The 15,077-nt window shown below is 39.5% G+C and overlaps 1 protein-coding gene across 2 annotated transcripts in view; it reads right to left on the reverse strand.

The window, feature by feature from the left end:
* The window catches only part of LOC102233855 (septin-7), a 33,304-nt gene extending 18,822 nt beyond the window's left edge, over window positions 1-14,482 (reverse strand). For both annotated transcript variants that reach the window (XM_023345189.1, XM_023345188.1), the window contains exons 1-3: window positions 14,333-14,482; window positions 14,123-14,124; window positions 8,128-8,230 (exon numbers count right to left, since the gene is read on the reverse strand). In XM_023345189.1, the coding sequence (XP_023200957.1) occupies window positions 8,128-8,230; window positions 14,123-14,124; window positions 14,333-14,387 (160 nt within the window). In that variant the 5' untranslated portion in view covers window positions 14,388-14,482. The remainder of the gene's footprint in view (window positions 1-8,127; window positions 8,231-14,122; window positions 14,125-14,332) is intronic.
* Between the last annotated feature and the right edge of the window lie 595 nt (window positions 14,483-15,077).

Raw genomic sequence — 15,077 nt, forward strand, 5'->3', positions numbered from 1 at the left:
TTGTGTTTTTTCAACATTAGCCGAGTAATTGTGGTGTTTCCATTAAAAACGAAATCTGATTAAAATCCCATACGAATAAGCTTGTTCATATGATAAGTTATTAAACCCAGGGCAGTGACGGATGTAAACAGTTACTTCAGATAGTATATTCATAATTCATCATGGTGTTAGCGCTCATCATCAATCAGCTAATCAGAGGAGATGTTGGCGTTTTATTCAGGGGTTGGAGCAACAAGCCTCTTATAGTTGGGAGAAGCTACATTTTGGGAAATTGTAGTTGATGATTTTACAGAAAAATTATAGACTCAACATGTTGGAATGACATGCAACTTTTTATGAACTGTGATGCTGTGAGAGCTCTGCAGGAGCCAGCAGCAGATCTTCCGAAAAAAAAACACACACAAAAAAACCCCATCATCCTAATACTACTTCCTGTCATCTTTGTTGTTTCTGCCAGTAGTGACATCCAGCAGTTGATCATGTGACTCGTGTGATGTGAAAAAAAATGTTTTTATTGCAGTATTGTGAAATACCTATTTTTGATATGGCTGAAAAACCACCTCATCCTATTGTAAAAACTTTAAAAAAAGCTAAGTTTTGTTAAACTGCCATGTTTCAAATAAGTAGTTTTATCTTTGTAATTTCTATTTGCAGAGTTCTATGGTTAATGGAAACCCAGCTTTTGAAAATGTTTGGTTCCAACAATCATACAGGTGGAGTTCCCAGGGAGTCTTCATGCAGCAGAGATGAGATAGGTGTGAGGAGGTTAGTTTCATTGAGCTCTTATTAGGCCTAACTAAGTTTGTTGAGCAATTAATTGTCTCAAAAATTATTGCGATAAACAACAATATTGTTTGAAGACCGTTTTAAACTGATGTAATGGTAATGACATAATAATGTCCTGACAGCACATCCTGCCAAAAATAAATACACGTTATTTTCAAAACAACACTTAACACTGGAACTGTAAACAAAATTAACAAAACAACCAAAAACAAAAATAAAATGGTCTCTCAGTCTCCATTAACAAAAGATGCACTTGAATTAAAACTAAACACAATATAAAACCAAAGTGGAAATAAAATTTCAACCAACAGAATATAGATGATAAAGTCTGCATACTATATATATATATACACTGCTCAAAAAAATAAAGGGAACACTTAAACAACACAATATAACTCCAAGTAAATCAAACTTCTGTGAAATCAAACTGTCCACTTAGGAAGCAACACTGATTGACAATCAATTTCACCTGCTGTTGTGCAAACGGAATAGACAACAGGTGGAAATTATTGGCAATTAGCAAGACACACTCAATAAAGGAGTGGTTCTGCAGTTGGGACCACAGACCACTTCTCAGTACCTATGCTGTCTGGCTGATGTTTTGGTCAGTTTTGAATGTTGGTGGTGCTTTCACACTCGTGGTAGCATGAGACAGACTCCACAACCCACACAAGTGGCTCAGGTAGTGCAGCTCATCCAGGATGGCACATCAATGCGAGCTGTGGCAAGAAGGTTTGCTGTGTCTGTCAGCGTAGTGTCCAGAGGCTGGAGGCGCTACCAGGAGACAGGCCAGTACACCAGGAGACGTGGAGGAGGCCGTAGGAGGGCAACAACCCAGCAGCAGGACCGCTACCTCCGCCTTTGTGCAAAAAGGAACAGGAGGAGCACTGCCAGAGCCCTGCAAAATGACCTCCAGCAGGCCACAAATGTGCATGTGTCTGCACAAACGGTTAGAAACCGACTCCATGAGGTTGGTATGAGGGCCCGACGTCCACAGATGGGGGTTGTGCTCACAGCCCAACACCGTGCAGGACGCTTGGCATTTGCCAGAGAACACCAGGATTGGCAAATTCGCCACTGGCGCCTTGTGCTCTTCACAGATGAAAGCAGGTTCACACTGAGCACATGTGACAGACGTGACAGAGTCTGGAGACGCCGTGGAGAGCGGTCTGCTGCCTGCAACATCCTTCAGCATGACCGGTTTGGCAGTGGGTCAGTAATGGTGTGGGGTGGCATTTCTTTGGAGGGCCGCACAGCCCTCCATGTGCTCACCAGAGGTAGCCTGACTGCCATTAGGTACCGAGATGAGATCCTCAGACCCCTTGTGAGACCATATGTTGGTGCGGTTGGCCCTGGGTTCCTCCTAATGCAGGACAATGCTAGACCTCATGTGGCTGGAGTGTGTCAGCAGTTCCTGCAAGATGAAGGCATTGAAGCTATGGACTGGCCAGTCCGTTCCCCAGACCTGAATCCGATTGAGCACATCTGGGACATCATGTCTTGCTCCATCCACCAACGTCACGTTGCACCACAGACTGTCCAGGAGTTGGCGGATGCTTTAGTCCAGGTCTGGGAGGAGATCCCTCAGGAGACCATCCGCCACCTCATCAGGAGCATGCCCAGGCGTTGTAGGGAGGTCATACAGGCACGTGGAGGCCACACACAATACTGAGCCTCATTTTGACTTGTTTTAAGGACATTACATTAAAGTTGGATCAGCGTGTAGTGTTATTTCACTTTAATTTTGTGTGTGGCTCCAAATCCAGGCCTCCATTGGTTAATAAATTTGATTTCCATTGATGATTTTTGTGTGATTTTGTTGTCAGCACATTCAACTTTGTACAGAACAAAGTATTCAATGAGAATATTTCTTTCATTCAGATCTAGGATGTGTTATTTGAGTGTTTCCTTTATTTTTTTGAGCAGTGTATTAAAAAAAAGAAAAAAGTAATTTTATATTTTTACAAGAAAGAAATGTAATATTCTCTGTTGGTGAAAAGGCATAAAATTTAAAGTGAAAAAAAGGATCATCTTCCATGATTAGAGGCATAAATCCAGAACTGAGATATTCACTGATATTATAAAGTCTGACTTTTGCATCAAAAATGCCAGATGTCCTCCAACACTGAGGTGGTAAATTTATGAAATATTAACTTCTTCTGGTAGGGCCAGTTTAATATGGATATATTTTCTTAAAAAATGATAAACCCTAAATGAAATGATCATCTGAAAACTGCTTTTAGCTTTCTTTGATATTAACATCTGTTTGTTGATCTGAGCTATTTAAGAAAGACAGAATAATAAAACAGAAAAACTGCTTAAGAAGCCAATCCATTTTTACAGCCCTCCATGCGACCGGCTGACTCCCGTCAGTTTATAACTTGCAGTTTTTATATGAAGAACGTTTTTGAGTTTCTCCCATCACTGTGTCCTGCAGGAGGAGGAGCCGTCTCAGAGAGCTGACCGAGGCTCACTTCGCAGCCAGCTTGCCTCCTTTAAAGGAAATTTCCAGCAGCTGTGTAAACCATGTGGGTTTATCCCAAAGCCCTGTTTGCTATTCAGCAGGATGGTGGAGGGAAAGTAGGAAAATCCTGCCTAAGGGAGGGACTGCCTTGATTGATTCCTCTTCTAGGATTGTAACATGCAGGTGATGTAAAGACGGAATGAAAGGGAAACTTTAGAGTGTTTAACGTGGTAAGCTGTCACCTTTTCCCCACAACTGCATTTACAAATGCCACTTTCCATTTAAAATATGCAAGAAAAACTCTGACGTTTTTCAGCAAAGGCATCAATTTGTGTTGTTTAAGTGATGCAGTAACAAAACTGTCAACTAGGAACCAGGCTCCAGCTGCAGTGGGCAACATCTAGGTCAGACTCTGCCAACATAGAAAATCACTGCCAAGAATTGACTTTGACTAACAAATGGCTCTGTCCCACTTACACTTGTTGGCTCAGCCAAAGTTCCAGCACTGAGAGAGTAAATATTTGGAACCCTTACAGCTTGGAACAGTGGTTCTATTAGAAGCAGTGCATTTAAGCACACCTGCAGGACTTTGTCATTCCCTCCAGGATGTCACAATGTGTTTTTGAGATTGTTGCAGTCTAAAAGTACAGATTTTGCAGCACCTCTTTGAAAAAGTTGCAGTCAAAGTAGTGATTTTTTAAGCTTTATGTTTGCCATAATATGGTCTTACAGAAAAGTTTAAATTACTGCACATAATCCCCCGCCACCTCCAAAAAAGGATTTTAATATAGTTAATATTTAAAATGCAAGTAACATTTTCAAGTGTCTTCTAGAAAAAGCACCTAAATCTAAATAAAAGCATATCTTGAGGAATTGTCAAAGTGTAAAAGGAAAAAAAGTTAAAGTTTTTGCTTTTTTCCAGCAGTAAAATATGTGATAAAAGTATCACTCATGCTTTCATCTCACAGGTTCAGCTTTCAAGAAAGGCAATGAAACGGGAAGTTCCATTTGAAGGGGCCAAAGGGATTGGTCAAAATTCAGCCAAGTTGCAGTGATTGGTCAGAAAAGAAGGAAGTAAAAAAAAAACATTACGGTGATTGGTCACATTTCCTGAAAAGTTGCAAAGACTGGTGAGAACTGCAAGATTCTTCATTTTACTATTCTCTTCTGTTTGTTCAGTGAGGGAATCAATATGATTAAATGCAGTTACTGTGCAGTTCAGTGACACAAATCACACTTATTTATGTGACTGGTGTCCTGAAGAAACACGTTTCAAATGGGAATGTTTTTCAGGAGTGACTTATGTGCTTGTGAGGCTGTGATTGTTGTGTCATGCACTCACAGCCCTACAATTAGCTAAAAAATATGTAATACATAGCTTTTATCATCACTTTTATTGTTATCACAATATTACTAGAAAATATCATGCTAAAACTTTAAGTCCATATTGCCCAGCCCTAATTTAAGGTTATGATCAGAAATCCAGTCTATGTAAAGGGGAATAGACCCGGAAGATGGAACAAAGAAGAAAACTCAGAAACTCTAAATGAATGAATGTTCAAGATGAAGACTCTATGATCATGCACTAGCAGCTTCATGGTTCTGTGTTAAACAGCTGCTAATATTATTAAACTCTAAGGTTCCTAGTTTTGCAACTGCCTGGAGAACATTTCTCAGAAAGAAAACTAAACTTTGTCCCTATCACAGTAGTATTTTCCCAAAACTGAAAGAACCAAACTCAATTTTTAAATGTATAAAAAAATTTACCTGATACAAGAAGGGAGTTTTTGCCACAATTTATTATTTCTGGAATATTTTCCTCAGAATTTCACAACATCTCATAAAGCCTACACCCATCAGGTCCCATCAGAGCTGATGTTCAGGAACATCACCTTCAATGGCTTTTCTAATAACTCTGCTGTTCATATTACATACTGCTCATAAAATAATAACATGTTTCCTGAGAGAACAGCAGGGGAAACTCCAGAGCTACATGCACAAACAGAGGAATGAGTTCCACTGAGACCAGATTCTTAACCCTGAGGCAACAAGCTTCTGGAACTCCTGGGCCTTTAGCACAGGATGTGACATCGTGTGGCCATTCGGTGCCATTTCCTGTTCAGGTAGCAGCATACAACAGGAGAGAAAGGAAAGGCCAGACAGGAGGACCTCCTGTTGAATAAGCTGACCAGGCGTTGACTTTCAGGGCATGAATGGAATGACAGGAAGTCTCCTCCCTCTATATAATTTAAATGAGACGGATAATCACATACACAAAACACACACACGTCTTTCTATAATCACAAGAACTTTGCATTGACTTTGTATTATTTCTACAACCTAAGCCTGACTCTTACCCTAAACCCCAACCATTACCAGTACACGCCCAACCCTAAGCCTGACCTAAACTCAGTTCAGACCTCAGTCCTAAACCTAACCTCTAATCCAAATAAAGCACTAAATAAAGCAATAAAGCAAATAAGAGCATCCAGTCCCCACAATGTGGTATTTGTTAGGAAAATGGTCGACACAGTGTCTCAAAAATAAACACCACACCCACACACATACACCCCCCCACACACATGCCCACACACAGAGACAGAAAAGAGTGGGTTCAACAAACATCATTGTTGACAGATGGTGTTGTCTTTTGCAAAGTAAAATTACATTAGCATTTCCACCTGACACACACTAAGCTGTATTCAGACTTGGATCAATGGCACATATGCTACTTTTAATAATAAAAAATTCTGTTGGGTCAGTCCTCCAAATCACTGATTTCAGGTGTTCCAGTCCAGGTGAAGAAAATCCAGCATCTAGACCTACAGCCTGCTTCCACTATCATCTGTGAAAGAATGAGTCCATGGTACCATGAGATCAGTAAAGTGCGGTCAGGGGAGGCAGGTGAGGCAGACTTAGATCTAAGATAGAATATATCTTAGAATATAAGATCATTTATATTGCTATAATCACCAGGTGGTTTGTACTATTTATTTTTCATTTAGCTTAACCAATTTTGATCATTATTTCTTCAAATTTGCTGAATTTTTGCAATTTCCCATTCAAATGCTCAGAGGCGCAGCTGATGAGGCAGCAGCAAGTTGAGCCGAGCCGAGTTTAACCTCTCGCTAACTGTGCTGGCTGCCATTTGATGAGAGCATGTCTGTACGTCACCAATAAAATGGTTAAAGAACATTTAATATATGACCTGATTTTCCATAATTTAACTTATATATATAATGTACAGTGTTTTTTGTCACCAACTGTGTGTGTAACGTGTTTCGTGTGCTGAGCAGCGATCAGAAACGACAGAGAACAGATTCGAGGTGAGGCAGGCAGTTCTCCTGCCTCATGGCAGGGGGCGCTCATGATCCCAGACATTGGTCTTATGACTCCAGGGCTGCAGAGTAGGAGTCAGCGACCTAGATATTTTTGTGCAGAATGAGCGGCGCATTGACTTCATTTATAAGTAAAGGTAAGACGGCAATAAAATTTCTTTTGTTTAGTTTATTAATGAAATATACATTTTGTGGGCTACAGTTTGCATGTGTAAAGAATGCAGAAAAGCAACAACCCACACACTGCTGTGTTCAATTAGCCAATAATAGCAGCGGTAGCTATAATCTACCACAGTGATCACTTATTAATAATCACATCTCCCCTCCACGCCCCCCTCCCCCCCAAAAAAACAAACAAAAAAACACATTAAGCCTAAAATCATAATACTGAAACGGACTGAATGTTCTGTTCTTTGTGTGGGAAGTATTTCCATATGTAGACAATAACATGCAGGGGGTCTATCTTTGTAAACCTGATTCTGATTAAGTCAATGCCTCACCAACTATGAACCTCACCGCATGTCACTGCATGAGATGCGTACAATAAGTCCAGTATTAAGGCTTCCTCGCTACCAAATACTCCACAGTCAGCTGTTAGCTACACTATAACAAAGTAGAGGTGAGTGGAAGCAACAGGCACTCAGCCATCAGCTGGTCGGCCATGTAAAACCAGAGAGTGGTCAGCACACAGGTCAGCTGCTACTGTCCTCCAACCTCCATGCAGTCTTCAGATTAGCTCAAGAATAATTAATAGAGACCTTTTTGGAATGACTTTCTATGACCAAGCTGCTTCAAAGTTGATGATGTGAGTTTTTATTTTGAAAAGTAAGTGAGGCCTGTCATGATCAATTTTGCTGGACGCTAAATTGTTCCAGAAGTTATTGCGATAAATGATAATCTTGTTGTTTGTAGATCATTTTTAAGAAACATAACGGTAATGGCAAAATAATAATGCAAGAACACATTCTAAAAGATCAGTAAACTTTAAATTCTAATGATCATTTAACACTAAAAGACATTTTAAATGTCCAAAATAAACAAACAAAAAAACAGATAAAATGATTTTTGAAGTCTTTGTAAACAAAACTGTCCTTCAAAAAAGGGCTAGTTGAGACCAAAGCACCAAACTGAAGACTTTTATCATCCAATTTTTGGTAGAAAGAGAGAAAAAAGAGGAACGACAAATCGGAAATTATTCAGAATGCAAACAATTAATTGATTATTGTGACAGGCCAAAGGGGCGTGGCTTAAGTTCACCAAATGAGCACCATGTGTTATTGTCCATTTATCATTATCGAGGCGAACTGCTCAATATATCATGATATTGTCGTAGGTCATATGGCCCAGCCCTAGTCTGTGGGGAACAACAGCTGCAAAGGTTATTACTTGAGCCACTGGCTGACTTTCTGTTTGCAGCTGTTAGTGTTGCATAATCATATAGAATGATATGGCACAATAAACCCAAACCCTTCTGTGACATTATTTTGTTTGGTTGAAACATGTAGACAACCAAACACAGATGAATACAGATGTACTCACCCACAACCATCAGAGTGAACTCAAAGCCTCTCTTCACTGACTTCCTGTAAACTTGGTTGGGGAGATTAGCAAAACCCACGTAGCCCTCCAGGTTCTTCTGTTGCTGTAGATTGAATTTACACACATACATTTTAATTTTTCTCCAAAGCCAAAAACTACAGTTGACAAAATGACCAGACATTCAAAAATCTCAAGGAGCGTTTCATACAGATGACACTTAATTTTGTACAGTTGTTAAATAATAAGTAAAGACCTGGTCTTAGACCAACACAAAGCTGAAGATAATGGCAAACTAGAAAAAAAAATGATGGCGTTTAATAAATTTGTCACAAACAGAAATGTGAAAGTATGGTGTGAGTTTGTATTTAGGCCTTCTGCACATATATTACATGAACAACTTGTGCAAAAATGACATCTACAAAGGTTTGGGGTTATTTTTTCTGCTAGCTTAGCACATCAGGAGATCAAAACCTTTGCTCATTTTTCTTAGCAAGATAGCTCAATCTTAGGTTGGATGTCTGTAAGAATCAAAGTCCTTTCCATTGACTCCCAGTTAGATTTAGGTTTGAACTTTGACTGGGCCATTCTAACACAAGATGGACCTGAACCATGCCAGTGTTTCTGTGGCTGGTGGTCCTGTTGGAAGGTGAATCTCTGACCCAGTCTCTAAGCAGTTCTCTTCAATGATTATCCTGTATTTAGCTCCTTCCTGTCAACGCTGTCCAGCTTTCTTGTCCCTTCCCCAAGCATGGTGCTTGGTTACTTGGTGATGTGTTCAGGGTGTTAAACAGTGTTGGATTTCCTCCTCATGGAGCTGCATGTTGGCCAAAAAGTTCCATTTTAGTTTCATTTGACCAGGATGTTTTTCCACATGTTTGCGGACATGTGATGGACAGATGACCAGCATCACATTACATTGTCCACTTCCCTCATTAATGCTCTCCTTGTCCAGCTTGTCAGTATAGGTGGACGTCATTATCTTTGCAGATATGCAGGTGGTCCATCCTCCCTCCATGGATGGTTGACTGATCAGACATGTTCTGAGCCTGGAATGTTGTTTAACACCCAACGCTGCTTTAAACTTCTCTATATGTGTGCAGGGTTCTTGGTCTCTATGGTTCCGTTTGACCTCTGATGTTCTCTAACAAACATCTGAGGTCAGAAATAGAACAGCTGAGTTTGTACTGTAATTAAATTGTATCCAGTTAGACTATTTACTTATTGGGAGTCGATTACACTGGACTTTTAATAATGAGTAAAATTGGATAAATACAAATACATGCCACACTTTTCAATGTTTCTTTACCAAAAGACAACAACAACAAAACACTAAAATCATGTATTCTTTTCCATCCATCATAACATTTGAAAACTTTTACAAAGTAGTTTTGGGGCAGGTGATCTTTGATCTCACTAAAACAAGAGTGATGTACTTACAGCTGGTTGGATAGCAGACGGATGGAGAGCAAGGCAGCAGTGAAGGTGGCAGATCCAGGACACATAAAAACAAGAATAAAGGAAAGAATTAGGGCAACAAATCGTCTTTTATCCTTAATCTCTATGAGCACTTATGAATATTTCTACAGGATTTGAAGTATGTAGCAAAAGTTTTTTTATTCCTTTCCTTTTTTTTTTTTTTACATACTAGTTAAACTGACACAATGTTATGACAGTATGAGACAGATAAAGCTCCTCCACTTCCTCCCTGTGGTCCTACTGAGCATTCCTTTGACTTGTTAGAGCAGAGACTGGTGAGCAAGATGCTATGGAATATTCTAGATTAGTTTCTAAATGCAACAAAACTTCATATTGTATATACAAATATGGCACTGCATTTAGAACTATTCTATGAATGTAGCTCTAAGATAAAACATAAAATGTCTTGTTCTGGTATCACAGCTAAAAAAAAAAGGATGACACACATTCACACTGAATTAAATGAAGTACTTTGGTTTCTGGTAATTTTGCATGACTGAAAGACTTTTAACTGGTTTCTAAATTGAAACTCAACCACTTTTAGAGCAGCCGTTCTACCTGACAGCTTCAAAGTGCTAACTGTGGCCCTCTCCACACTGCTTCCTGTTCGTTGCTCATAGTTTAAACTGAAACTGCATGCAAATACCGCAGAGAGAAGCATATTTCTACAAAAAATAAGAATGAAGACACAGTATATTCTCTTACACCTAACATGACTGAAAAGTTCCGTTTACATTCACAAAGTGTTTGATGAGAAGACTCCACATCTGCAGCGCAGCAAGCTGCTGTCTGTAACCATTGGTAAATGAGTGAGCTTGGTGAATGAGTGAGCTTGGTGAATGTCATCCCAGACAGAGAAGTGTTTTGAGCTGACTCTGTTTGTTTCAGCAGCGCTGCACAGCATCAGCAGCTCCCACTACCATGTTAATCAGAGGAACACATGGTGCTTACAGGAGGGACATGCTCCTGAGCTAAGATTTTACCACAAAAATTAAATCAGCGCAGGAAGGCGTTGAGGCCGTAAAGCAAGGTGCACTCTGCTGAAGAAGTGGAAACTATGTGGGAAGGCAGTCCCGGAAGCCTGAGTCTGAGTCTGGCTGGGTTCAGGTCCAGAGAGCAGTGAGCTGCAGCAGAGAGGAGAGAGATTCTCTCACACACACCAACCAGCTTCCCACGACCCTGACACAGCTCCAGCATTCCACACATCCTCCTGCTCTGGAGGTTCATCCAAACCTCTCAGCCCATCCAACACACTCTGCTCCAAAGAACCACCCAGAATTCCTCAACCGGATTTTCATCCTAACATGGGAATAAAATCAGGAGATTCTCCAGGAAATTTATTTGATGAATTTCCTACAGCAGACTTCGGATATCCTGAGCCTGTCCTGGGGCAGGAAATATCCCCAAAGATAGGGCTGGACAATAAATCAATAAAAATATATATCGCAATAGAACATTTAATATATAGGATATTGACTGAACTCTGATCCAGAACTGCACAGCATTCTGGGGGATGTAGGCAAAAACAGACTTTAGCTGGTCAACCTCTCACTGCCAACTAAGAAAGTGGCAACAACTACCTCATGCACTCTTTGGTTACCTAGCAACAACTTGTTGAGTAACTTGCAAAGCAGCAGTTTCAGGTTTTACCTCAGAAGTGCTTCAAAATATATTTTAAAAAATGGTGTTGAGGGAAAACTGTGGATAAAACAGGAAAGGTCTATTAGCTCAATATTGCATTGAATAATGTAACAGCATTCTATGCCTAGTAAAATATTTATTTTCTTATTACATGTGGAATTAAATTATTTGTTTATTTGCATTTTTACATATTTCTAATGTTGTATGAAATAAGACAGTAATATAGAAAAGCCAAATTTTTATCCAAGTTAATCAATTAACCATCAAACTATCCAACAGAATCAACGATTACTAAAATAATTGTAAGTCACAGCTATAAAGAAATCCAAACATGACCAGAAATAAGGAGAACATGATCCACACTCCAGCCGGTGTTTGGAGCTATAATTAGGTAAAGTGTTGTGCCTTGCAGAGATCCACAGACCTGTAAAACATGTCACTCGTGTTTGCATACCAAAACCATTTCTCTCATTATTCTGGCATGATTCATCGAAAGGCTCCAACACTCCCAGTGTTGTTGTGTCTCAACTGCTGGGTGTTGCAGAATGAACCAGGATGAGCATCGCGTTGCTGCTGTCAGCCACAGATCATCATGCTGGGCTGGATGAGTCTGATCAAACATGTGACCATCAGGACTCTTTTCTACAGGAGCTAACATTGCTATGGCCAAGAAACTTGGGGATTATCTGTATAAAGAATTTATATGGATTCTTTGTTTTAATAGAAAAAACTGGAGCTAAACACTGGACTGAATTCCAATTTTAAAAGATTAAAAATATAACAACTGTAAACAACTCTCTGATCTGCTAAGGCTGCATTAGATCTGCTGGGTGGAGGAAATCTAATGTAGATGTGAACCATCCTGCTACTGCATGTAGAGACAGAAGAAATTATCTCTGATGCACAGAGACGTGACTACACTCCAACAATCAGAGCAGGAACCCAACCCAGCTCAGCGGACCCGACTCAGCCACCACCTCCTCTTGGCATTAGCCTGCCGTGTCACCTGATACTCCATGTGTAGCTGGCAGGCGGCCTGACCTATCCATCTGCATTGTCAGTCTCTCTATACAGTAGACACACACACAGACACACACAGCATGCTGCTTGGATCCAGCTCTGTTTTCCATGATATAACTGGGTATTTATTCTCCTCCATGCTGTGGCTCAGAACTGCTCTTTCTCTTTTCTCCTAACAGCATTTTAACTGGATCATTTAATGAATCAATGTCATTGTCTTTAAACAAAAACAGAAACTTTTGTTCCTGTCAATTGAGTAATGCACCTGACATCACAGAGACTGGCCCCAGTGCAGCAGACTGACCTGTTTCTCCACATGGTTTCACCTCACACACTGACAAATTCTACGTTTCACTATCTATAACCAGCAGGGTGGCTGCACTTGTTAAATGAATGTCTGGTGCTTCTCTAGTAACACATGTCTGCAAACAAAAGATGTCATGGTTCCTTTGAATTGTCTTGCTTCATGGTGGCGGGCGCTATGAGGAGTTAGCATGTTTAGCAATGTGTAGGTGCTTCACAAAGAAGACATGGACGGCAATAGGTAGATGGGATATTATGCAGAACAGGAAGGAAGCCATCTGATGGACGATGCTTAGTCAACACAGTCACTTACAAGCAACCATGTTAATACCACAGCAGTAAGAATATAAGAGACAAAAGACAAATAATTATAATCAAATGCTTTTTTTTTTCTTTTTGCTCAAAGCAAAACCAGCATTCTTGAGGGACTCCTGAACACCACAGCCTAAGTGTTCCTAGTCACTGAATTTGAACTAAATGGAAACCAATGCAATCCATCCAATAGACAGTGTCCATAAGATGGGTTCATACCTGCTCTACCAGGTATGAAGTTTTCTCAACACCTAAATTTCAGAATTGTGTTCATCTGGTTAGGAACATGAAACAATTTCCATCCAACTGTCATGCAAATTTTGAGCCAAGTTATAAAATTTCACAAAAACAAAAAAATAATTTAAAAATACAAATTAGTCATGTTTCCTGCAGTGATTCAATCAGGCTACACAAAGCGTAACTACATTAGATGACGCTACGCATGGCTGTAATAAACAAGTAAATGTTTGCAAAGTCAGAACTTATTCACCATAGAAGTCTGATCCAGGTAAAACTGAATATATAAGAAAGGAATGCAGGTCATGAACAGGCCTACTTAAAGTCCTAACTTTAACCTAATTGAGATGTTGACCTTAGCAGGCATATCATACTTGAGAACCCTTCAATGCTGCTGAATTAAAACTATTCTGCAAAAAAGAATAGTTTTAGACCAAAATTACCCCACAGTTATACAAAAAAACTGTTTCCAATTCAAAAACACTTGATAGAAAGATCGACTTGTACAAGCTTTTACACTTTCACAACAGAGCAAGCAAGAACAAACCACTTGAAATCTGAAATTTCTAAATACTTAAGTTACCTTCACCTGCTAATAAAAAAAAAGTTTGATGATCTCAAACAAAACAAAAAGAAAAACCGTAAATGGGCAATAGAATGGTATTCAAGTGTTTCATGGGTGGGCTTAGCCCCCTGTGTTTAAGGATCCTAGCACAGCCTCTGGATCAAAGCATTAGACACAGATACCGCTGAGAACAACGCCGCTTCCGCACGTTGCTAAACTTACTCCAGTCTGTGGATCCTGACAGCTCTTCTCAATTATTAGGTCCGTTTTGACTTTATTTCCAACGAATGGGCCTTGTTCTGAAGTATTACTCAGAAGGAAAACAATACTTCTGAATGGACTGTTCGTGTGAATTCCGATTATTTAAGGTCTAAAAAGAAGTGACGGAGCAGTTTCATGAAGAGAGAGCGGCAGGAAACTGCTTCTGACATGTTGCCAAACAGCTATACATGCCAATCATTTATACATGTCTCACTAACATGTCTGTTCAACAGCATTAAGCTGAAGTAACGACAACTAACATGTATTCTCCAGCATTTTGTTCAACGAAGTTAGGAAACAGTTCGCTAAAGAGACAGGCACTACCAAAAAGTCCGTCCTAAACAAAGCTCTAGGGCAAAAAAACAGCTTCCCAAAGCTGAGAAAACTCACCCATTATGTCGCCGTTCCCCTCCACTTCACCAGCCAGGACTTCTGAGCTTGACATTCCCTCTGAAAGAAAAAAACACTCCCAATAACTCACTGAACCAGTATGAGTGGCACGCTTGCACTACGCCAATTGCTGTACGTAAAGGACGTGATTCACACGAGACCGTCAAAGCAAAAATGCGTACGCGCTGAAGAGAGTAACAGCGGCAAGTTATCGCGAGATTTTTATGAACCCAAATATCACTTTAAAAAACTCCACAACTAATATTAGTTCAATAGGATGATAAACATAGCTAAACTAAGGCACTGTAAAACTGGTAAAGTTTGCACAAATGTTTTCATAAGATTCAGGCTCATCTGGAGAAAAAAAAAATCTATTCATCAGCGCCATCTAGTGGCCTTTTCCATTACATTACATTACAACCCATGTTTCATGAAGACAGATACGAATTTTACCTGCTCTTGGGAATCATATCCTCTTTTCTCGACAAAGTTTTCTCATCTCACAAAATTATTATTATTATTATTATTATTATTATTATTATTATTATTATTATTATTATTATTATTAACAGCATATAAAATAAATAGTTAAAATAACAACAACAAATCTCTCAGCAGATTTATTTGAAAGTAACCAAACATGTATGCCCATTAACGGAATATACATATACTATTAATATATTACACACAGTATATACTCTGCATAGCTGAAGTCATCATGTTTAACTTTTTTTATTAAAGAAAA

The sequence above is a fragment of the Xiphophorus maculatus genome, chromosome 13, assembly GCF_002775205.1.
Source record: "Xiphophorus maculatus strain JP 163 A chromosome 13, X_maculatus-5.0-male, whole genome shotgun sequence".
Classification (NCBI taxonomy): domain Eukaryota; kingdom Metazoa; phylum Chordata; class Actinopteri; order Cyprinodontiformes; family Poeciliidae; genus Xiphophorus; species Xiphophorus maculatus.